The 25,766-nt window shown below is 39.9% G+C and overlaps 1 protein-coding gene across 2 annotated transcripts; it reads left to right on the top strand.

Annotated features, from left to right (window-relative positions):
- Nucleotides 1-3,335: 3,335 nt before the first annotated feature.
- scarb2a (scavenger receptor class B, member 2a) lies at nt 3,336-19,843 on the top strand. Of its 2 annotated transcripts, XM_005949101.3 has the most exons (13): nt 3,336-3,861; nt 8,010-8,167; nt 8,342-8,489; nt 8,740-8,934; nt 9,487-9,578; nt 10,386-10,505; nt 10,859-11,037; nt 12,495-12,613; nt 13,561-13,634; nt 13,764-13,815; nt 13,906-14,058; nt 15,106-15,153; nt 15,531-19,843. In XM_005949101.3, exons 1-13 carry the CDS (start codon nt 3,739-3,741, stop codon nt 15,660-15,662), a joined length of 1,593 nt encoding a protein of 530 aa, XP_005949163.2. In that variant the 5' UTR covers nt 3,336-3,738; the 3' UTR covers nt 15,663-19,843. The 2 variants fall into 2 exon arrangements, with proteins under 2 accessions (XP_005949163.2, XP_005949164.2); XM_005949102.3 differs by lacking the exon at nt 15,106-15,153.
- The last annotated feature ends 5,923 nt before the right edge of the window (nt 19,844-25,766 follow it).

Below are 25,766 nucleotides of genomic sequence, written 5' to 3'. Positions count from 1 at the left end.
AAAGTTTGATGTCTTCTGCCTCCAACAAGTCCAGCAAGAAAAAAAAAAGACATCAGTATCGCTCTGCTGACCGAACATAAAAAGAGACCATTACAAAGGTTGAACTGTTTTACCCCGCTTCACCCTCCCAGCCTTTCTTTTGGCAGAAACAATGTTGCAGCATTACTTGTTATCCTTCCCCCCTGATGATTTTCTTTAGCATTTTTTACTCCGCTTGTTTGAACAGATGCTGCCCCCTCCTGTAGCCCCCATCCTCTGGGATTGCCATAAGGCTCAGCACAATGAGGTAACACTCAATTTCATTAATGGTGAGAGTCCGGTCCAGTAAGTTCCTTCCACTAACAAACATCAAACAATGTATATCTCTTCCTAAGAAAAACCTGTGCTCTTTTGTCCTGTTTTATTTATGAATGGATTATGAAAGAGGCCGCTGCATGACCTTGCTCACCTTACAAGCTGTCCATTACTGCATAGACAGCCTTTTATAGCAGGGTGAATCCTAACCTGTTGGCCACCGACCAAACATCAAATACCATCTAGTCAATAACAAACAGATTACTCAAAAGATTGGATCTCTTTCACAGGGGTCATTCAGATTTCACATTTATTGCAGAGAAAAGCTGCAACCACTGGGATAAATTTGTGAATGGGTGATTGAGCTGGGAAGCAGAGTCAGATTTAGCCAGTTTTTTCTTTTTAATGTGTAAACTGGTGTCTGCACTGGTATCTCTTTTACAGCTGGTGTTGCCTGTAAATAAGGGTGATGGTGGCTCACACTGGCCAGTCCTGTTTCAGCCTCATGCTGTTTTCATACTAAAGAAATGTCATCTCTGACCTTTTCTGATTAAAAACATCATCACATTTCATACAGATTCTGCTAGCACAAGGTCCATTTTGAGAAGAACGTTGTAAAATACCAAAAGACAAACATTAGAAAAACTACAGAAAACTTCAGGAAAAAGTTGAGAAGAATCTTATTTTCACGAATTTCATCTGGTCATAACACATGGCTGAAAGTTTAACATATTTAAAGTGAGATTAGTCAACCCTACTGGCATTGTTTTGCAACAAGTGCTACCTGTTTATCTCTGTCCCTACTTCCAGGACTAATTCATACATACATACAGAATCAGCATTCACATGAACAGATGTCATGTGAATACATGTACAGCAGTAGAAAAGGGTTTTAAAGCACTGACCCAAATTATTCAAGTGCAGCTGCAGAGTTCATGGCCCTGGAAAAGTGATCAGTGTCCCCACAAATGTCATCATATTTTGAATGTTTAAAAATAGTAATTGGTGCAAAGCCCTGCATACTTAAAAACAATGACATGACCTTGTGTAAAACCAACTAAAAATGTATTCTGTAAAATACCAGTACATGTAGTGTGCCTTTACTGGAAGGAGCTTACTGAGAAAATAGGCCTTCAGGGCCTTTTGATGAAAAGTTGCTCAATTACCCTGTTTGTAGAACTGCACACACGTAAGCATAAGTATAATGTCATGGTCCCCTTACATTCCTGTTCAGAGAAAAAGGGTGTGACAATAAACTTCACATGTACGAGGCTGATCACAGAGTGTAAACAGTACTACATTAGGTAAATAGCAAGAGAGCATGCCAGGACAGCCTCTCATGATGGGTGGTTATCGAGCTCTAACATCTTAACTGTTAGAACAAACATAAAGTGGGCCTGCACATTTATAAAATGGGCAATAATCCATTATGCATCAAGAAGGAGGTATGAAGAAATAAATCTTTAATGTTTTACTTCCACACAGCTATTTTTTTCAAAAATCTTATTACTTTTAATTAGTTAAACTACACAAATAAACTTACAAACAAGGAACTTCAGGGAACACATTTTTAAATCATTAAAAAAAAACAACTTGTATAGTCCTGGTGTTGTTATGTTTAATGAAACATGTCTACAAACAAAAAATACCAAACAAAACTGATGTGTTTCCTTGGGAAGTTAAAACTGACAATGGCTTGCATGCCAGTCATTTTAATTGTTCGTTTTCAAGTCTCTATATATAGATATATAACTTACAAGAAGAACCTCAGACAAAAAAACAATATGAATCCAGGAAGCTCCTACTCAAATAATTTCCCAACTACACAAATACACTGATCTATTTAGATGCCCCAGTGTGTGTGAAATCAAGGCTTTACAGCTCTTGCACATCCGCATGTAACTAAACCAAACATTATTCATTGTTTTGTTTTAAAAACAGCTGTACTTTCCTGTACGTGCTCTATAAAGGTCATTCATACCTGCTTTTAGTGTAGTTAAAGTAAAAACATAAATTTTTCAACACGATCTGTTTTTGCTTGTATACAAGACCTAAAATATTACACTTTTGCCGGTATTTAATCGTACTTTGCCTCACGATAACTGTGCAATACAAGCAATAAATCTTCCACATTCTTCTTGTTCTCCACAGCATCATGCGTGGGCTCAGCCGTGTCCTCACAAGCCGCTGAGAATCCACTTTCCTCCCGGCGGAGAGCGTCACATCGTCCGGTTCCCCCTTTATAGAAGCCCCGCCCAGAAATCAGTCGATGAATTCAACATCGTACTCACCAGCGTCTGACCAATCAGCGCCTCGAGGGGGTGGTCTCGAGACGGTGGTCCGGGAGGACGATAACCAATGAAAACGTGTGCTGGTCGGACAAAGGGCTCGCGTCAACAATCGTTGGTCGCTTGAATGGGACATTATTCATGTCCACGCGGTTCGTATTTAAGGAGGTAAGATGAGGCGAGCTAGCGGTTTCCGTATAAAAAGTAACGGGTCCTAGCTGTCTGCACAGTTGATGTGATGTGCCACGAAGCGAGCTGAAGGTGTTTCCTTCCCAACGTCACTTTTCCCAAAAACGGTTACCGCCAGTATGTGCGGTGCAGCTCGGTCCCAGTAAGCTTATTAAAAAGTCACCGGGTGTCACACTACCGGCGGCGTGTGGATGTGCACGCTGCTGCCAAATCATTCATAACCCTGGTAGCACTGGGTGTACTACTGCCAGCTCGTGTTTCACTGTGACTTAAAATATAATCACAGTTGTTAAGCATTAACTCAAAGACAAGCTGTCTGGGGTCATCTGGCTACAACAAAAGCAAACAGTGTGCGCAAAGACGCACAAAAAATCGATATATAGAGAAATATAAAAACATAAAAAAGAAAGACAAAATATACTGTTTTGGTGTGTACGTGTTTTGCTGTGTTTTTATGTGACTTCGGTCTTGTAAGAAAAACATCATCACTGCCGTTTCTTTCTCTTTGCACACGCCCACCGCCCCTGCAGCCTACCCAAACGACGCTGTTCGCCTGTCTCCTGACCGGGTACATTAATACGTAGAGCAAGGGGAGGAGGAGGTCAGCTCCTTTTCTGTGTCCCGGTGTACCGAGAGCTGCCGTTTCATTTCATCACCGCCTCCGAGCAGCTCCGTCTTCTCTCTTTCTAGGTACCAGGTTTTAGTAGTATCTGGTATTTTAATGAAGAAGTGCCAACATTTTTGATACACATTTCCTCCACCTCGCCTCTGCCTGACTGTGGAGCTCACGCCGGAGCCGTTAAGAGAGAAGTTTAAACCCTAGCTGCTGCTCAGGAGACTGGGGTTACACTGTCCCACACCTCCCCTTCGCCGTCTCTAGTTGAAGATTTTTGGAGAATACCGTCCAAAAGTTTTCGTTTCTTTTTTTTTCTGTGTGCCAAGAGGACAGCAAAAGACGCCCGGCAGCATGACTCGGAGATCCTGTGCCATTTACGCCACCGGCTTCATCTGCGCTCATCTCCTGATAGTGGGAATCGCCCTGGTCGTGGCTCAAGTCTTCCAAACCATGATCCACAGCCGCTTAAAAAAGGTGAGTTGGATCTCTTAAAAAAGAAGATTTCTTTATGTTTTCGGTTCATTTGCCACTCTTTACATATGTCACACACGAGGGGTTCAAATGTTAGCGTTTCGTCTGCAGTAGCCAATCATGCACCTACACCTACAGCATCTCACCTGTGATGGCACATGCAGGGTCACACGACCGAGTAAATTGTATAGATTCAACTGTTCACGTTATTATGGGCTGATTTTTGCTGCATTCTGTCCCTCCAGCGATGCGGGATGAACCCAGAGCCTGCCCACCTTCACGAATCCGCAGGATCCGAGGCTTATACATTGTTTAAGTCGCCTTACAATGCTCTGTGATTTCGAGGGTTTTGTTTTTTACAAGCTTCAATTAAGACAGGCCATTTAACGTGTTTCGGTTTGTTTTAATGGTTTCCACAAAGACCGCTGTAGGTAGAAATCCCCTGTAACTCCCACAGTGAGGGGGGAATATGATGAGGTGAGCTTGTCATGACCTTATCTCCTTTCATAATAATTCCTCTTATTTGTTGGCTACCTTGAACAGTTTTTGTTTTGTTTGTTTTTTTGCATCAGTTTGCTTATATTAGATGCTGCTGATTTTTGGGTCAAATGAGAGAAATATATAATCTATCATCAGTATATCATTTCATAACCTTTCCTGTACCAGGCAATGACCTGATGGCACAATTCTGTTCATACAGGCACCATGCACTGTCTTTTTCAGGTGTTAGGTTTCTGAGAGGGATCATCGGTGGTGGTGGTAGTAGTAGTAGTAGTAGTAGTAGTAGAAATCTAGTTTTGGGGGGTGGTCTGCAGGTCTGGAGGGATATGGGGGGAAGGGAGTTGAGTGAGCGGGCAGGAGAGACTGAGAGTGGTGGATCTATATCTCTCTTTGCATATTGTAGAACTCGTCATTATTTCTGAAAATCAAGCATCCAACTTGTATAAATCAGGCAAATCTGCATCTATTTGATTGATAAATCCTCACGTCTTGCCAAAGATAATTGGCTCTTTGGTGAAGTAGGTCCTTAAAATACAGCTGCACGCAGTCCAATCCTGTACATTTCTTAAATTGCAGCACTGCTTTATTTTGTGTCTTTGCTGTGAGCAAAATTTTCTTGTGCAATTTTATCTGGGTAAAAATTACTCAACATAAATGCTTAATTTTAGTGGGTTTCAGTTTTGTGTAGTGATTTTACAAAATAACGTTCACTTGAGAAATAACTCAGGCTAAACATTTGTGTTTTACTGTATTTTGATTCAAATTTATACAGAAACAGCTTTTGCTTCAAAAACCTGCTTTCACCATTGCACTTTTGCAGTTAAATGTCTGCATGCTTGCGGACTGGTGGGGCATTAGGGGTGGGTCAGCCTGAACCATGAATGTCTGCTTTTTATTGTAGTTTAGGACATGGATGGGGTGATGGAGCGGGGGTGCTGCCAGTTGACACCCTCTCTCAGATAAACCTGCTGCTCTCTGCCCTTTAAAATGCCTCACATTCCTCTTACTGACACAAATTGTGTTGAATGCCATCTGCAAATCCTTATCAGTACTTTAAAACCTCTCTGCCTTTTCTTTCCTGCTTCAAAAAAAATTGCATCTTCATGTTAAGGAGGAAAAGGCTAAAATCAGCTCAGCAGAAAGGTTTAACATTCTATGCGTTTCAAGTTGGCGGCTCAATAACAGCTGCCTCACTGACATGGTTTCCCCTTCCTGGGGTTAAATTTAGGTCGGGGTCGCATTTTTTCTCTCATTCGCAGTCACGGCACCATCCCAGGGGACCCAAATTAAGAGAGTTAGTCAAAGTTCATCAACAGGGGACCTAATTCTGATGTGGCTGGCGATTACATGAAATGACAGCATAGCTAATCCTCTTTCACCACAGTCTTCCTGTTGAGTTAGGCTGTCTTGTACGCGTTGAACCAACTCCAAACAAATCTATCTAATCTGACTTTAAATTCGTCTCTTTGTAATAAGAAGCAGCCGATGTGTTTGGGGCAAGTCTGCGTTACCTCCAGGCACAAACTCTTGAGTTAAGCCGGATGTGGAGGAAGAGTCATAAAAGCCATGTAAGGAATTTGACAGACGTCTTGCCCCCAGGGGTATGATTTTTGTTTAGGAGCAACCTCTCCTAATTCCTCGCTGTTGTTCCGGGCTTGGCCTAGCCCAAGTCGTTGAGCTCAGATGACGAAACTGAAAAGAAGAGAACACCCACTCACGCCACTCCTCAGCTGTGTTTTCACTGTAGTATAAAAGCCTCCAAGACCAAGGTCATGTTGGTAAAACTCAAAATGTGGCACAGTTTAAATGTTAAAGCTTCAACACTGTGGAAGCACAAAGAGAAATTTACAAAAGCTTTTATTTTTACAATGCCTACAATGTTTGTTTTTCTTCTTTTGCTGATCAAAGCAGGAGCTTGTGACGCCACACCTTAGTTGTACCTGAAGTTGCTTGGCAAAGGTCCAGTTCATTTCAATTTTTCCACTAGCAAATTCCACCGCAGTGTGTCTGTGTGCACTGAAAAACCTCCCTGCTTTGTCCCTTGGCTATCTTTTTTTTTTTTTTTTTATTTCAAGGTTTTTCTGGAGATAAATTATGCTAATACAACTTTCATGAAGGACTTTCCAAAGACCTTTGTTCAAGGTTTGGCAAACACAGGGATCCATGCGGGCTGTCACACAGAAAAAACCCGACGTTGACTCAAACCTGTTTCGAAAGTGAGACGCTTTCTTTTAAAAGGGAACAAATTGGGTCATTTTTGCTTGTTGTTTACTGCGTGGACACATCTTATGATGGTAGCACTCTTTCTCACTTCATGCAGTGTTATTCGAGCTCTTAATTAAGAAACAGGATCTTCAAAACTCAAGAGAGTCTCACTTCTTAAGTACCTCAAGTTCTGTTCTTCCACATACTGGATAGTCATCTGCCTGGGATGTCAGGCTGAAAGTAATTATTCACAATTTCAGTCTCTGAATAATTTACATTGCACTATTTTTCACAGAATAAATACTAATCGGCAAAGAAACTAATTGCTGATTGTAGTCAGGTATGAACAGAAGACAAAGTAGTTTGTCTTCTGTAGTTTGCTTTAATCTTATGTTCCCCTCTTTAATCAGTTGTCTAACTTGATCAAAGTAGATATTTTAGCTGACCCCTGTGATAATCTGATATGTGGTTTTCTTAAGCAGGAAAAGAGGAACTGATGTAACAAAGCTCGGAAAACAATAGCTTTAAGTAAAACAAGATGTTAACCCAAACAGGAAGTGCAGCCACACCTTAAGCTATAGTTTCACAACAGTAAGCGCCCGTGAGAAGCCATAGAGGACTATGTATAGGATCTCTAAAGAGCACCGCTCAGCCGACAAATCATTTGAGGAATGAAAGACACAGACGGAAGAGGGTCGTTTCTCCACACTAAGTTTAGAAAACTGGCAGGAATGGGAGGGAAAAAAAAAGTGTTTTCTTGTTTTTTTCTGGTCAACGAACAATCAACATACTTGAAGGTCTTTAATTTTCTTTTTACAGCTGGCAGTTCAAGTTAATTGTTACCGTTCCTCATGTTCAGCCATGTGGTGTCCAGGTTAATCTTACAGACGGTTTATGTACTAGAGACCTTCATTTTTGTTTAGGTTTTTTCCCCATAGGAGTTTAGCCAAAGAATCTGGGAAATGTCTGAAGCTGTTTTCAGCATTTTTGTGGTCATTTTGTTTTTCTGTATTTTGGCTACAAATCTTACCTGACATCCTGCATCCAGTATGATGGCTAACGCCACTAAGTGCAATGTTTTCTCATTCCAATATGCGAGTACCGTGGGCGGACTGAAAACCCACTGTCAGATTCTTGCCTAGGCTTGCTGAAGTTGGAAGACTGTGCTCAGTTTTTGCTAAGACTGGCTGGCTGTGCTGATGGTTTTTCAGCTGTGAAGGACTTTCCTCTGCTTCCCTCTGGGTTTTGAGGTGTTGGCCCGGCACCAGCTCCTTGCTGAAAGGTGCCATGTGTTCTTTCAGATGGCCCTCTTTGAGACTAGAAAAAGAAAGCACTCCTAATATCAAATGCAGCACAGCAACATTCTCATCACTTCATGCTTTGGGAGATATTATTCCTGTTTTTCCTGTTTTTTGAATGTTTTTTTTCTTTTCTTTTGTTGATAGGAAATTACTTTAACAGAGAAGAGCCAAGTGTTCGAGGCATGGAAGAATCCACCTCCACCTGTTTATATGGAGTATTACTTCTTCAACGTCACCAATCCAGAGGTGTTCATGGCAGGTGGGAAGGCATCTGTTAAACAGATCGGACCTTATACTTACAGGTTAGTTTGTGAAGAAATTTAAATGCGTCTGTAATATGTAATGTTGGAAAAGTGAAATATTTTAGCCATGTTTGCAAAAGCCCTGTTTAAGGAAACTCATCTGAAGTTATTTTGATGTGTGAAATCAAAACAAAAGAAACTTGGAATAACTGACAAATGTCCTGTCCACACCAGGGAGTACAGGCCACGGGAAAATGTAACCTTCCTGGAAAATGGCACCAAGGTTTACGCCTTGAACCCAAAGACTTTTGTCTTTGTGCCTGAGAAGTCCGTCGGAGACCCACAGGTTGACATCGTCAGGACTGTCAACATCCCGTTTGTGGTGAGCGAATGGATTTCTATGACTAGAAGCAGAAAGGTCATATAGATTTTGGATGACATCCAAACGCATGTTCCCAAAATTTTCATTGTAGCATTTTCATTTTTTTGAACGGATAAACAGAAGGCAGCAGGCCAAGGAAGATGCAACTAATGACTCAGTGATCTTTTCCACTGTGTGTGATGGGAGCACTCTCACCTTTTGCCTCCAGCCTTCTGATGGTAGCATTGTTCTCTTTGTCCGTCTTCCTTAGGCAATAATGAACGAGCTGAACTCCTACTCCTTCTTCTTGCGAACTATTGTTTCCATGTACATAAACAGCCTGGGTATTGAACTGTTCATGACCCGCACTGTGCACGAGGTTCTGTGGGGCTTTAAAGACCCTCTTCTCACAAAAGTCCACTCCATGAAGCCTGAAGTAGATGAATATTTTGGGCTAATGTGGAAGGTAAGCTCAGCTGCCATTTAAGTTTTACTCACTTTGTTGTTTCCAGAGATTTTTTTGTTTCTCTTGTTCTTGGGGGTTAGTCACACAAGAGGAAGTCTGTGGTAATGTCATGTAAGAAAATTCTGAATGCTCACATGCTGATGGATGACATTTTTATTTCCTGTTTATAGAGTATTGTTCGCATCTTAGCGACGCCACAACCACGTGATCCTGAGTGTAGCATTTAGAGTGACTTAAAGACAATTACTAATTTGTTAGTCTGTTTGTTTGTTTGTTTGTTTGTTTGTTTGTTTGTTTGTTTGTTTTTGGTAACAGAAAATTTATGTATTTGGCCTTTTTGTGTTTGAACTGATTTCTGATCAATTTGTTGTTCAAAATATTGATTTAAACTGAAGTTTAATCTTCACTTGGTTACTTGTGGTTGCGCTGACAAATACAAAAGCTGAATTACATTTATTTGCTGATGTTCTCATAGCAGCAGAATATCTGTTTACCATCCCGCACAGTTTTCTATCACAGCAGCTGACAGCAGTTTTATTGTCTGTTCAACAGAAAAACGGCACCCATGAAGGAGAGTTTGTGTTCCACACCGGTGAGCAGAATTACTTGGATTATGGGAAGATCGACACGTGGAACGGCCTGAGGTAAAAACTCATACAGGCCACTTTCAATTGTCTTTATATAAACTCTTTTATTTTCATTGTTTCTTGAATGGTAGGAAACACTTTCTAGCCGGCAAATGGCTTCCTCTTCCTTCCACGCACCTTAATAGCATTTACTACGTTATGCAATGTTCATCCGAAAGTCCAGAGGGGAAAGTCTTTGCTCCCTGGCTTTAGGGGGAGAGGGGTTGCAAAATGGATATTTGGATATGTACATCAACCTTGCACTTTGAATGTGTGTTTAGAGTACTGTGTGTGCTGAAAAAAGTACTCACTTTGATGAAGCAATACAGAAATACTCGGTTTCTGACACACAAACGGTCAAACTATACTGAAATTCCTTGTTCGTACAAAATGGCTGCTGTTGTAGTGACTCTGTAGCACAGTGGCGGTATGGGTGTAATCGCAGTCAGCAGTTTGATTTTTCAGCTCGAGAGACCTTGATAATTCCCTGCTTTCTATTCACTTGTCGTATAATACCGGAAATGTGAGTAAGGCCAAATGCCAAAAACATAATGTCTCTCAGCTGTGAGAGATGTGAAATATTTATGGGTTTCCCCTGTTTATTTCAGCTTTCAGGAAGATTGTATTGTTGTAGAAGGTGAAGGCTGAGAACGAGTTGCAAAATAATTCTGAGGGAGAATTGGGGGGTGGGGTGGGGGTGGGGGGTTAAATGAGTATAATTTCTTTTAATATTTGCTTTTTTGTGGAATTGCAAACTAGAGCAGTACTAATACTTGTTTGTTTGTTTTTTGTACAAATTAATATCTGGTTCTTCTTGATCAAAAGGGAAATGTCGTGGTGGTCATCCAATCAGAGCAACATGATCAACGGCACCGATGGCGCGGTTTTCCACCCGCTGATAAACAGGAACGAGTTGCTCTACATCTTCGCTGCTGATCTCTGCAGGTGTGCATCCTTATGTGGCTTTAAATTTGTTTACAGGCAAAGCACCCGGTGGGGTGAGGACAAGAACTTCAACCGAGGTTAATGAAAGGAAATGCCAACTGAGTCGCACAGTGTGTGCTTACAAACACACTGATAAGGGCAACTTCTGAGAAGGCATCCAGTAGAAACTCAGTTGGAAAGAGTTAGGCCCAGACATGCCAAGATTGAACAGGAAATGAGCGTTGTCATTCTTTATTCTGTTTAGAAGATTTATAAATGTAAAGAGAACCATTTCCTTCTTGAATGGCACTTGAGGTCTTTATTAAACCCATCCTGAAGTCCTTAAGTGATGAGTGCTTTCTTTCTCTCCTCAGGTCTATTCATTTAGCCTATGTGGAAGACGTGGAGGTGAAAGGGATTCAAGCGTACCGCTTTGCACCCCCTAATGACGTCCTCATGAGCCCCAAAAACAACCCCGCCAACGCGGGCTTCTGTGTGCCAGCTGGTGACTGTCTCGGCACCGGGGTGCTTAAAGTCAGCGTTTGTCGAGAAGGTAGGAGCACCGAGCCATCCCACCGTCAGCCTCTCCCTTGCCCCAATTACCCAATTCCCCCACACACTGGCCCCATGACACATTTTTGTTTTTCTCCTCATTTCCCCCACCCCTCAAAAAAAAGGTCCTTCCACTCAGCAACCCTGTGCCCTGGCTGCTATCTGACATTCCCACTGTTTGAGCAGGCCAGATTTTACTCAGTGGTTTAATAATTAACTGTGCCGACTGAGATTGGAGGGGTTATTGAACTATTTTATGGTGGTTATTAAGGGAAGTACAGTTGTTCTGATAACATGATCTTAACTGGGCTTTAAGGAAAGATGCTATACCGTAACCTCTAAACTTTCCTGCTTGTTCATTTGATTAATTACTTTTATAGTTTTATTACTTTTGAGTGAAAAAATCCACACTGTAAGAGTCTTAAATAGGAAATGTTTTATGGTTTTATATTAGGCTGCTGCTGATTAAACTCAGCCATAATCGAACACGATTGGCTGTTGGCATCGCTTCCTGCAATTCAAATGTAAAGGAAAATCTGTTGTGGTGTGACATTTCAGCCAGTCAACATCAAGGCCTGCTGTGATATGCAAAGTGGTGTCATCCTGAAACTGTCTGAGTGCTGTAACCACAAAAAAAAAAAAACATTCACTGTAGCAGTGATGTGACAGTTACAACCTGCACCCACCTTTTTTTTTTTTTTTTTTTTTTTAGAAACAGCAGCTTTCAAAGGTTGAATTAATATAATTAAAGGAAATTTGTTTAGGCTACAATCAAATGAGATTAAATTCTCAAATCAGATCTTTAGCACAGTCTGTCCACGCTGCAAGTGTTCAAGATTTGTGCATGCAGACATCACCGACCCATCTCCATAATTGGAGACTCGGCTTTCCAACGTGACTTTTCTTCCAGCATTTCTTGTACCGACACTTTGTCTGCCAGAGGGTCCAGACTAAGACGAAAAGATGAGGATGTTGCATTTCAAACCACATCTAAATGTTTTTTTTGATCTGATATGGAGAAATATTTAGTTCTCAACACTTTCTAAAATCTAAATATGTTTTAAAGAAAAAAGGGAAAAAAAATCAAAGTTTCATTTTGATTGACTAAATGAAAAATACTATTTATACTTTACTCCTATGACAGAGCATCTTCGTGTTTCTGTTTTGCTAATGCGTCATTTTAAGGAGTAACGTCTTCTTTGCTAAAGGACTGATCACATTAGTTTTCTTGTTTTTAAAGAAAAGCAGCGTTCTCAGCTAATCATTACCAACGCTCAATAAAACCTAAAACACACATTCATTAGCTATCATTTCTATTATATCATTTAGTCACGAGTGCATGTTTCCGTCACACAGAGCACTAGCTGTTATCTTAAGTTACTACTTTTATCGTTTTTCCTTGACCCTTGCTGTTTTAATCTTTAGATAGAAATATGACTCTGATTTGTTTCCCTCAAGGCGCTCCCATCGTGGTGTCCTTCCCACACTTTTATCAGGCTGACCCCGCTTACATCAACGCCATTGATGGCCTTAACCCCAACAAGGAGGAGCACGAGACGTATCTTGATCTGCAGCCGGTATGTTGAACACTCAGTGCTGTTATCATGACTAATGGGTGTGTAATGGACTTCGATCTGTCCTTCCAAATTAGAGTGATTGCTTTATGATTTTTTTATTTTTATTTTATTTTTTTTGAGGGGAGGGTTAATCGCTCTATTTGTTTTTGTTCGGACTTCATTTTATTTTGTGTCCGGCTCATTGTAAGTATTTTTACTGATCAGTGCTCAACACGCACGCAACATTATTTTTTTTGTTTTTCACTCCTATAAAAAAAAAAAATGTTCAGCTATATTATTATTATTATTATTATTATTATTATTATTATTATAGTCTGAATTGTTATTGCTATTGTACTGATCATCCCTACCACATAAACAGGGCATCACTTTAACATTGAGTGAGTTAAATTAAGTCTTTTACTTGAGTGTTTTTTTTTTTGTTTTTTAAATCTTTTATATTTTCATGCACAAGTCACTTTTCAAATTGCACATGATGTTAAAATAACAGATTTAGCTTTTTTTTTGTGATCTACTTTCGCATCAGAATGGTCCCACGACCTTCCTTGTTTCTGCTTAGAAATGCTCAGAGCACATACTTGCGGTAGCATTGTGACTTGGTGGCTAAGAGTTTCACTTCCTGGTTAAATAAAGATTCAAATAATACACAAAGATGGAAAGACGACAGCGATCGCATTCTTCTGACGATGGGGGGGAGAAGAATATCTATGTGATATCATGCGTACAGTAATCCAAACAAGGAAAAGAAAGTTTTCAAACAATAGCTAAAGTATCTCATAGTTTGGAAATTATAAACACATATTTCTCTGATACTGTCTAACTTGGCCTCTAAATTCTGTTGTTTAGTTTTTCGGGGGTTTTCATGCTTGTTGCTGCAGTTTTTCTTAAAAGAAAAAGAGAAAATTAAACTTCTTCCCCAATTTTTGTCTTTGCTCTCCTCTTCATAGACGGCAGGAGTTCCCATTCGTGCCTGTAAGAGAGCTCAGCTCAACATCATTCTGAAGAGAGTCCAAGGCTTTCCGTAAGTCAGGCTTTGTTGAACTCTGATCCACTGTTTACTGTTGCCACATACACTGTGACACCATTTCAGCCACATGTTGAGCCAGATGTCTCCCCCTGACCTTGCCGTGCTTGTCTTTCTGCCCCGCAGCAAAACGAAGAACATCACCGAGACCATTTTCCCCATCATGTTCGTCAATGAGGTGAGGATCTAATCTTTTAGCACAGCTTAACGTGTTTGACTAACCGCGAGTGAACTGCTTAGTCAGTACTGTCATCTTTCACAACTCTAGACGGCGACTATTGACGATGAGTCAGCAGCCCAGATGAGGTCACTGCTCCTCATCGTGACTCTTGTGTCCAACTTCCCCGTCCTCATCGTGGGCTTGGGCATCATCCTGCTGCTCGTGTTTCTCGTCTTGTTCTGCCGAAACCGCCAGAAGAAGGTAGGGACTGCCACATTCTGCCGTGAACTAATCTGCAGTGATGATAGAGTTACTCTGTTTTGAGGTGTGTGTGCTGCCCACTGACATTATCTCACAGTATAACTAAGTCTGGTAGTTAGACGTTAGTCATAAGTTGCAGTAAACACTAGTCTTAAAGGTTTTGATCATTTGGTTCTTGCATGGACAACAACTTCCTCTACCATTGACCCTGAGGAGCTGCAAGTTTAACCCACAGCTGCGTGCATGTTAACTAACACATTGCATGATATCTGTGCAGCAAAGTCAGCATGAGCAGTTTTCCACAATACGAATGGATCACGTGATGCGGGTTGGGATTTTTTTTTTTTTTTTCCCTTGTTGAACGTTCCCTAACAGCTGATGCATGTTTGAATTCAGGAAGCAAAAGTTGTCCAACATTTCCTTTCAGTCAGACCAGACATGAATGTAGCGTAGTAGCTGCAGTTCATTGAACGATAGTAGCCTAGAGATGATGTACAACACATGTTCCCCCTGTTATCTCTAACAGTGCAGGACTGCTAGTTTGAAGCCCCAGCTCTCAGATTATTACAGTTTGCTATTCTGTGTGCAGAAGGAGGCCTGCTACATGTTACAGGAATAGCTTGAAGAACTATTTGCTTCTGTTGCTAATCTCTTAAATGAGATTGATACCACTGTGTGCGTCTCTGCGTGGCCACATATGAAACTTAATCGTGAGGACAGCTTGCCTAGCTTAGCAGAAAAAAATAGAAGCAGAAATTTACCTGCAGGCACCTACTTCTCTGGCTTTTGATTACACAATATAAATGATCTGAGAGATTTGGAGATGGAGCCAGGCCAGCTGTGCACCCCTGTGCTAAGCCGAGCACTGTCTCATCTACAAAAGCAAATATTTCCAAGAGCTGTTCCTGAACATGCGCATGTGCATCCAAGTTTATATGTCGGCACAAAGAGGATGTTGATGCTTAATTGCAATGTGAAGAAATGTTGTATTAACCATGTTCTAATTTTAATTTTCTGTAACCCCCCTTTTTTCCTTTTCTGTTTTAGAATGAAGTAAAACGTATTGATTTTGCTGAAGCTTTTCATTCTTTTGCTGTAAGTCTTCAGTTTTGCCTTGTTTTCTGTTCTCCTTTTTAATTTGTTATCCACCATCTCTCATTGTTATCATTTTAATTATCATTATGGGACATTTTCTCACCTCACAGTAGTTGTCATTGTCATTATTATTATTATTATTATTATTATTATTATTATTATTATTATTATTATTATTATTATTATTATTATTATCATCATCCCTAATTTAAGTTAATGTTTCTGTGGTGGCTTTGTTTTTGTACTACTGGTGCACATTTGCATTGTAGTGTAAACATTTCAGAGCATTTATTCATATCTTTAATGTTAATGAGCAGACTTTTTGCCACTTCTGTTGTTTGTACTGACGACGTCTATCCTCGATTCTCCACGCGCAGACGGCGAAAGATGACACGGCCTACACTCCGGTCAGCGACAAAACAGACGAATCGTCAGAGACGCCGGCCAGCCAGCCAATGAAGAACGGTTCCTACATTGCCATGTCTCCAGTGGAGGCACAGAAGTGTTGATCGAGGATCCCCTCAGGAAGGGGGCTGAGGAAGCAGAACGAGGGTTTCACGTTATAACGGGCGGGCGGGGGGTTGCATAAACAGTGGGCTCATTTTCACTTCACTTTGGGGGTTGGGGAAAGCAGTTGGACACAAACCCCAGTAATTGTTTAGTCAACAAAGACATTGCTCCTCTCACTGAGCCTTCTTAAGACTGTCTGTCCTCCTCCACTCTACCTGCTGAGCATGGCCCTCTATGCCTGCTGCAGCACAACCAACAACCCTGCACTCTAATCCTCATTTCTGTCCTGGTTGGCCCTAAAAGATAAAGGGACTGGCCGGGTGGGCTCAGCCAGGACGCGGCTTTCTTTATTTCCTGTAATTCTTCTGAGGGAACATGGTAGCATACATAGGTGTCACTCTAGCACTCTGATGCATGACCTTCTGAGCAAAAATTTAACGGTTAACAAGACACGCAGAGCATTTTGCATACACGCGAACAACAGTGGGGGTGTTGCTACTGTCGCATTCCTCCTCTATCCTGTCAGTCAGTGTTGTCCGAGGAGAAAACTTTAAGCCAACAGATTAGAAAATCCCTGCAGAGTAAAGTCTGAGCTCAGAAGACTTGACGGTTTTCCTAGCCTGGTATTTTCTTTTATACGTGGAACAGACTGAGCCAAACCATTTGCCTTTTTTCCTAAGATAATGGAATAGTACAGAGACACACGAACACACACACACAGGACTTCTAGTATCAGTCAGTGAACGTGTGTGTGGACCTTATCTTACACTTCAGTGTCCTGTTTTCATGGACAACGTGCAAATATTTTTTTTTTTCCCCTAACATAAGCGTGATAAAGTGAAACACCGGAAATAGTTTTTTTTGTAATTGCTTCCTCCTTGACTCATTTTTATTTGTCTTTCCCAGAAGAAAAAACACTGGTTTAAAAATGGAATTATTCAGACGTCAGCTATATCAGAGTCCTCGGTTGAGACCTTCACTCGTTAGCTGTAAAACCGATAGGACAAATGGCACTGAGCATCACTGAACACTTCAAAACAAAAAGGAAGAAAAAATGAACACCCACAGAACTTATGAGGGAGTCTTGAACCAGTTTTCTGCCTTACAATGGTTCAGCGTGTTCTTTATTTTCGTGCATCGTTCAAATAAGCTGGAAAAATCTTGTACATATGTAAAGGGGAACTGATGAAATACCTCTGACCAAATCCAGCAAGCAGTCCTTCTCGGTGTGCTGAAAGACACTAATCTTGCTCTGGTGTTCGCGCTCCTGCACGTCTACACTGTTACATATTAGAGAAAGCACAATTTGGATTGCTAAAACCAGTCCTCACACAAGCCTACCGTTTTGGGGGGGTTTTTGGGAGGGGGAGGGTTGTATTTTTTTCCCCTTTGGTCCTGTTATGTAAATGTATTTACAGCTGATCTGTCAAAGACACTGTCGTGTGCCGTGACCACTCGCTGTTCATTCAGTTTGCCAAGGAGCTATAGACACGGAAGGCAAACTCGGCACGCAGCGCTCGAATCACTGTCTGTCTTACATTTCACGTTTCACGTCAGGCACGCCTTCCAGCCCACAGGCGATGGAAGCCAGTGGGGAAGTGAATTTAAGGCCATAATACTGTCTGCGTGGAAAAGTTCCCTGCACTTTGCCTGGAAATTGTGCCCTGTATATTTTCACTTCTTGTCTTTTTGTTTGTGTTTTTTGTCATGTTTTGTCCTGACAATGCAAAGTGGTCCATATGTTAAGAACATTTCAACAGTTTGTCCTGGCTAGTATTGTTTTTGATGGATGTTGTTGTAAATGAACAACAACATGGACATCCATGCCTCTGTGTTACTTGTGTTCAGCACAAGGAGTGTCTTCTTTTTTTGATATACTTTTGTATTTGTTATTGCTGCTAAAAATGCCATAACCTATGAACATGTATCTGTATGTGGGGTCCACATGTGCTCACATGAAATTTCGGGTTGAACCACAGGGGCTTTTTTTTTTTTTTTTTTTTTAACCGACCCTCTGACACCTGAGCACAGTTTGCTGCCATTTATTGGAATTAGAGCAGTTACAGTTATGAGTACAGATATTTTGTAACCTCTCTTTCATCTGTTGGCAGGTGATATGACCATATCACATGTATCTTTGAGGGTTTTATTAGCAAACAGTTCGCTGGAGGTTCTCTAAAGGGCCGAGCCACTTCATTGTCATCTGGAAGGGGGCCGGAGTCGGAGTTTGGGTTTAATAACACTGTGGTCCAGAGTCCTTTAATGCAAGTTTGGAAAAGACACACATTTGCTTTCTGGTGAACATTTAAATGCCACTCTGTCCTTTCAGACTATGGCCTGCTGCCAGTTAGCATAACTTAGCTTGAAGCTAGGAAACAGAAAAAAGCTTGTCTTGCTTTTCCAGCAGTAACAAAACCAATTCAGCATTTCCAAGACGGTGATCCATTTTGGTCATTATTTAGATAACACAGACTGAATATCTACTCTAAGAGCACTTAAGCCCTCAGTTGGTCCTTTCTGCGCTGTCCAATGAAGAAAAGCCACATTAGTTATAATCCATGCTTGTTGCTATTTAGTTGTGTAATCTTTCTTGGTCATGCTTTCTGAGTAGCTGTAGCCTTCTAAGTCTCCAGAAAAGTTGTCCAAGGTAACCACTTACAATGCTGATGGGCTGATTTAGTATATAAAACACCTGTATCCAGCTTTAATTTGTGGTATCCAAGATTTACCTTGCAAAAGTAATTTAAAAAATTAAAATAATTCGGCAAATGTCAGGATCCTTCGCATGCCAGCTTTTTTCCCTTTATTTTCAGTTTCGGCACAGAGTCAGACTAACCATCTTTCTCGCTATAGACTCAATGGACAGATAGTGGTATCAGTTCACAAAAGCAAATATTTCCAACAGTGTTGAAGTCTCATTCTGAAGTGAAATCAATTCACTCAAGGCCTTTAAGAAAAAAAAAAAAAAGTCCACACGCATGCGACCTCCACCCTGTGCAAACTCGCGGTTCATCGTTGTTCAGCTTTTTAAAAATGTATCGACTTGAACCTGAAAGACCTTAATCCAGAGGATCGCGTTTGTGTGTTTGACCCATCACTCTCATTCCACTGTACTATACTGACCTTCGAGTCCGGTCCTTTAAGCCCATTGGCTCATTCCAACTTGACCAAAGATAACCCCTATAGATCTGCCCCGGCACTGTGTTTACTCTCCGCGATAATGTTACAAAACCTACTTTTTTTTTTTCTTTTTTTTTTTTTTCCTCCCCTCCTTCCTTAAACTTGTGCCACAACTTTTGTGAAAGTATCTGAGCATTGTTGCAGGAGCTTGAATGAGTGTATGTGCCTTTTACATCAAGGCGAGAGTAAAGAGAGGGGGGAAAAAAGGAAATTTTTCATGTTTAATGGTATTAGTTTTATTTTCACCCAGTGCGATACAAACAAAAGTGATCAATGCTCTTTGTGGGCAGAGAAAAAAAAATCTCAGTATTATAAGACAAAGCAATACAAAGCTGTGTAAAATAAACTGGATGTTTGCAAGTGGCCACAGAATATTTCAATATTTATGTTGTTTTCCTTTTCTTTTTTTTATTAGTATTGTAATATAGTAATTCATTTTGTATTTAGCCTTTTTTTTTTTTTTTTCTCCTTCCCTACACTGAAAAACACTTAGGTATAAAAGATGGCCCAGTATGCCATACTGGGAACAAAGAGTCTGTAACGATGTTGGGCATGGTTTAAGTTTTGGGTGTTTGTGTTTGATGAGTATGAGAACTTGTGCTTGTGGAATAATGAATTATTTCTGTCAAACTGGAGTGATTTTTACTGGAAGGCTGATTATCTTGACCTAGTAAAGCGGCGATATTGTGTAACATATCTAGATGAATGAAGCCCTCCTTCAGGGATGAGCACTAGTGCCATACCATCCTTTTTGTTGTTACAGTTTTTTGTTTTTCCCCCATTTCAATATCCTGAAGTCACTAACAGACATTTCCTTTATAGATATACTAATTTGTTTTGCTGCTGAAAATGACAATCTCCCTTGTCATGTTAGGTGCAAAATGATTTCAAAGTAATATTCATTTTTAGTTTTTGATAATTTACACTGCACAGATGTTTCTACAGTGCTTTTGTAAACATTTCTAGTGTATTTCCAAAAAAAATAAAAGTGTAAAGTTTACACTGTCTTATGTCTTTTGTTTAAACTTCTGCCTTGAATAAGATGAAGCAGTATAGCTAGGAGACTCATCTTTGTGTTGATGCAGTTTGGATTTGGCTCAAATATTCAGATTTTAAATTAAGCCTAAATATTGAATTTCTCAAATTTATTGATCAGAATTTAAGACTGAGAACAAAACCTGAATATTGGTTAATTTAATAGTGACAAAAACTCTTTGCTGCTTCTCAGAATCAAAGGTTGTACTCATGTACATGCCACTTGTGCTTATTAGCAAAAACATAGTTGTGAACTACTCCTGCAAGCCAGGATGGATCTGTGTTTTTGATTTTTAGCGGCAAATTTGAGGCCTCCTGTCTGACAGCTAAAGCCTGGCTGAAACTAGGTTAGGCAACAGGACAATGATCCCAAGCACATCAGCAAATCTATAACAGGATGGCTTAAAAAGAAAATCAAGGTGTTGCAACGGTCCAGTCAAAGTCCGGACTTCAACCTGATTGAAATGCTGGATTTTTAGCAGAGCTGTGCATAAATGAATGCTCAAACTTGAATGAACTGAAGCAACGCTGTAAAGAAGAGCAGGTCGAAACTCGACCATAATGTTGTGAGAGACAGTCATGCAAAAGCATTTAAAGTTATTGCAGATTAAAATAATAAGGACCAGGGTTTTTTTTTTCTTTTCTTATATCCTAATACAGAAAATATTGAACTGAACTTCAAACTGAAGTTACAAGTTAGCCCTCAAATCATTGTTTTAAAAAGGAATTTCCACATTTCCCTACCTCTAGAACAAGTTTAGTGTTGCGTGTCTGAATAAACCAGGTTAAAGTCTTGAGATGTCTCCTTATTAATATTTAAGTAGTGGCCTAAAGTTGGAGTTTCATGTTGTTTTACTGTGATAATAGACAAAAACAAAAAAACTGTAATAACTTATGACTTAACTAGTCAGTTGTTCTTTTTTCACAAGCAAATGGTTTTATTTAAATAACAAATAAGCCAGTAAGCACTTTATGCTCTCAGTAACTACTTTTAAGCTAAAACACACACACAGACATATTTTTGTGGGTTGTTTATCAATTGGAATTTCGAACTTTTTCTATTCATAAAGCTTATAGTTGGGGCTGGATCAGGTAACCCTGAATCCTTTACCAGTACTGTCTTACTTGTAAACACACACACAAACACACACACAACACAGAGTGCTGCAAAAATAATAGCATATACCAATAATCTTTAATATCAACAGCAGCCTTCCAGCTTTTGATCAGCACCATGGACAACGACTGCAGTCAAAATTCGGAGAAAAGAACACATTCATCATAACCTCACACCATCTTCTTCAACTAGGCGACCACAAGCTTGAAACAAATGTAGCCTTGCTAAATAAAGACAACTGTAATATCTATAAGCATGGATCAAAAGCAAGAAGTCAATTAAACGTCCTCACAGACTGACATTTACAACCGTTTCCAGAGGACCAGCTTCCACACATAACACACATATGCTAGAATATGAGTAAAGATTTTGAACATATAGGTGGTAACAATGTTTCAATTCTTTACAAAAAGTTAAATACAATGAACAATTATTGACAACACCTTTTCTCCCTAAAACTAGCTAATGTGTTCCCAAAACATTTTCTTTTAAAAATTTACCTGCAAATAATGCTTTTTAAATTATTGCTAATGTTTGGTCTGAATCACCATTAAATTCCAAATAATTACATGCCCTGGAGAGTCCACAAAAACATGCAAAAATCATAAATGTGTTGACCTAAAAGGAAGAAAAGGGAAGATTAATTTCAGTTTAACTGGACCTGTGTTTTTTTCCCAAACAAAACTTGATCATAAACTGCAGCAATAAACTAAATCCCAGCTGCAAAAACGATCACACAACCTGTTTCCTCTTATGTTTTAAACTTTTAATCTTCTAAAAATCTTTTGAAAATCTCCAACTTGGAGCTTTCTACTTTTCTGTTTAGCGTAACTTCGAATTAAATGCAGCAGCACTCATTAAAGAAATATTGTGATATAAATGGTAAACGCTTTAACTAGAATAAAAAAACAAAACAATTGATGCATAATTGAAATCACCAGGTCCCTGTGTATTTTCCACAAAAGATTTCAGTATGACCTCAAAGTAGCTTCTGAGCCCATAAAACCACCCAGATGTGTTTACTGATGTGACAGAGGGAGGAAGAGGATTTCTATACATATCTAGGTCATTTCCATCTTGATGAATCGCCCCTTCTGGCCACTGAAGCACACTTACTTTTAAGGCACTTACACAGAGTAGAAGGACCTACCTGCAGTCCAGACTTGTCACTCAATTAAATAGTTGATGCTCTACCCTTTTTCCATATTTACACAATGTTGTTTAAAGAAGAGATGACAGTGTTAAACAAAATTAGCATATATTTTTAAAACACTTTTAAATGTTCAGTTTTCAACATTTGAACTGGGTCGTACTTGTATCCTTGTCCCAACATGACAGGACAAGAAATTCCTTCATAACTCTGACTAAGTGTTTACTGTACTGCTAGTCCAGATCGGTTTGATAAAGCATATATCTTTCATTCATGACGGAATAAGGAGCAATGACTCACTTTTTCCAGTACATCCAGTATATTTGGGGAGTTGGGGGTGGGTGGGCCTCCAGAGTCACCGCTCTGACTGTAAAATAGGAACAACTTCACACAAGTTTTCCAAGGACAGAGGAGGTTACATGTTTATCCTTCATGTCAACCTGTATCACAGACAAATCTACAAATCCACGAGGACATGGCATGTGTACACAGCAGCAGCCTTGTGTTGACGGCCTCGGGGCGGCTCCCTCTCCCTGAGCTCTTCTGAGAATTTACATCATATATTTCTGCCTTCAAGGGGATCATTTCAGGGTCCGCAGGGTCAGCGCATTTTCTCTTTCAGCGGGTAAATTAAATGTTAATTATTTACATTTTTAAGACTTGACTGACCTTCAGTAGAGTTGAGATTATCCTCTGGACTCCTGATTAAGTGATGCCGTTGTTTAGCTCCATATACATAAAGCAACTGAGTGTAAAACCTACACTTCTTGTCTCTTTATCAACCCAAAATATAAGAAACCACAGTTTCTTTACTTGTACTCTGATTTTATTCCAAATTACGTTTCTGTGATTCCAAATTACTTTTAAAGTTTCCTTGTTTTGTTTTTGAACTATATAGCCTGTAAAAATAGTTCCAATAATTGGCTATAACAAAAACATGCATGTTTTCATTGAACTTCAAAGAAAAGTGATAACAGTTTTCACTATTTGTTAAAAACATCAATTAAGATAAAGGTTAGCGAGCAGAGCAAAGACACATTTTAAAAAGAAAGTGAACCACGAGAGAACATCAATATAAAAGAAGATACTTTTAAGTGACAGTTTGCACATCTAGAGTTTAAAAAGTTGCTAGTGTACGTTTAATTTTACTTGTGTGGTGTTTTTTTTTTTTTTTTACTTCATTGAAGAATAAAAAGTTTAAACACTCCAGAGATTAAACGCCAGTGAGACATCAAGGACAAACCATGAAATGTTCTGTGTAGAAACAGTCTACACTGGCAAAATCTGATGAATACTCCGATTGTGGAATTGGTGAATTGAGTTTTGGTTTTGACTCTAAAATTTCTTTCTGAATTAAAACAAAAGCTGTGAGCCGCTGAATTACAGTTACACTCGGTGTTTTTGATTAAAGTGTTTATTCGGTGACTCATTTCTTGGAAACCCACAAAACTGGGTCTATCTGTTATCTGTTAATCCATTTGGGCAAGTAGACATGGTCAAGACGGCCTCCTGAGTTCAAACTGAGCAGAAAGGGAAGGGAAAGTGATCGGGAATTTTCCTACATGATCATTTAGAAAAAGAGAAAATATCCAATGAGCGACAACTGTCTGGGTGAAAACGCCTTGTTGATGAAGAGAATGGTTTTACTGCTTTGAGTTTATAGGAAGGTAACAGTAACTCAAATTACCAATAGTGACAACCAAAGTATGCAGACGAGCATTTCTGAACACACAGAAGCAGAGGACCACACCTGGTGCCACTACTGATGCTACAATTCACACAGTCTCGCCAAAACTGGACACTGTTTGTGAAAAATCTCAACTTCTGCCACAACATTCAGACGGTAGGGTCAGAGTTTTTGTGCTGGTGGTGGCGTAATGGTGTGGGGGTTTAGACAGATATATTAGGATTACTTGAAACTACACCGAAGTGTCCGTTGCTAACTATTACTTAAAAGTATAGTCAACCACCTGCAAATCTGTCATGCCGACCTCACCCGTCACTACATGCTCCATCAAACTGTGAGTCTTCCTTTCACATGGTGCATTAGGCCAGAGCTCCAGAAGCTTTTCAACTGTAAGACCACCTGCAGACTGTGAACAATACTCTGGGAAAACTGGTTCTAACTGCTTTCTGCTTTGTCCCATTAGTTAGAGGGTCTCTGTGTTGGGATTGGTGGTGGTACCATTCAGTCTCAGTCTCTGGGGGAGTGGATAATGTTTTAAAATGTTTAAAATTGCGATTATAGGATAACGTCATCACTCACATGTTTTTACAGTGAAAACCAAAGTTAATCAATACTGGGCGTGACCATCCTTTAAAACAGGAGAAGCTTTTGTAGGCTCCTCTGTCCTGGAGAACTTCTACAGTTCTTCATGTGATTGGAGAAAGTGCGGACTGTACAGACTGTAAACAAGCTCCACAACCAGCTACATGACTTTCAATCACATGTTCAGCATTTGCCACAATCGCTCATGGTGGTCAAGATCATCCCTTAAAACTACACAAGGAATGTAAGCGTTAAGTGCTGAACATCTATTTCTCTCATTTTAAGATTTTACTATTCACAGTATGAACCTAATCCAACGCTTCATAGGACTTTTAAAGATGCTTACACATTTAAAAAACAGAAATATATCATTCTAACGCTACGTTTGTTTTCTAATTAACAAAATATATTCCACACATTTTTATTATGAGTTATTTCTATGAAAAATCAGAATACCTTATTGATCCCTTGTGGAAATGATGTAAATCGATCACAAAATCATTCTGTGACTCCCACCTCAGCTGATTTCTTTTCTTTCTTTTTTTTTGTACAATTTTTCCAGCCCAGAGGTGAAAGCAAACCACAGTTTCCCGTTCTTTCATTTTAATATTTACCCAGAGAACTGCTGCTCATTGGATATTTCCTCTTTTTCGTGATCATTTCCTGTAAACCGTAGTGACGGTTGTGCAGGAAAATCCCAGCAGAAGTAATTTAAATCGCCTTTCTGCCTCACTTTCATGCTCATTTTGAACTTCTCGACGATGACTGCAGTCTTTACCTGAATGCACCGAGTTGAACAGGTGTGTCTAATTACCAGCAACATTGTGCAAAAAAGGCAAAAAACAAAACCAAATTGTCCTCCTCCAGGTAAAACGTGTACACTTTGTTTTGTGAAACTTCAGGCAGCTCTGGACCTGTTTGAAAATCCACCCACTTAAAAGAGCAGAAAGCTACAGCCCTGGCTTTAAGGGCTCAGGGAGATAATGCGAGTGAAACCACAAAAATTCACTGTTTGCTGCTGCAGCTCAACTTCAGGGTGTGTTAGCTTTTAACCCCAACATTGTTTGCTTTCCCACCTAATGACTCCTACTCTTGTGTTAATCACCTGTCTCTTAAATAGTGACCACTTTTCTTCAGTCCTGAGAAGCCGAGCAGTGCAGGAAAAGCTGTACTCTAGTCTGTTGTGCCCCCTGCTGGGGATTCTGTGAACTCAGTCAATCGTTTAAAAACTATAATATGATTTGACTATTTTTACTTTCTAGTATGCAAGTAAAAAAAATAAAGTGTATTAAATTATACAAGAACTTTATCTTAGTGGACTAGAGACATGAGACCCATCCTTTTCATTGTGT

Source organism: Haplochromis burtoni, unplaced genomic scaffold, assembly GCF_018398535.1.
Source record: "Haplochromis burtoni strain Fernald_Lab_line unplaced genomic scaffold, NCSU_Asbu1 Contig_634, whole genome shotgun sequence".
Classification (NCBI taxonomy): domain Eukaryota; kingdom Metazoa; phylum Chordata; class Actinopteri; order Cichliformes; family Cichlidae; genus Haplochromis; species Haplochromis burtoni.
This window is presented reverse-complemented; position numbering and strand designations above follow the sequence as displayed.

Bases quoted from the DNA above. Each gene is read 5' to 3' on its own strand.
- scarb2a (XM_005949101.3), top strand. From the start codon at position 3,739: ATGACTCGGAGATCCTGTGCCATTTACGCCACCGGCTTCATCTGCGCT. The intron at 8,935-9,486 runs GTAAGCTCAGCT...TCTGTTCAACAG, and splicing joins ATTTTGGGCTAATGTGGAAG to AAAAACGGCACCCATGAAGG. The intron at 14,059-15,105 runs GTAGGGACTGCC...TTTCTGTTTTAG, and splicing joins GCCGAAACCGCCAGAAGAAG to AATGAAGTAAAACGTATTGA.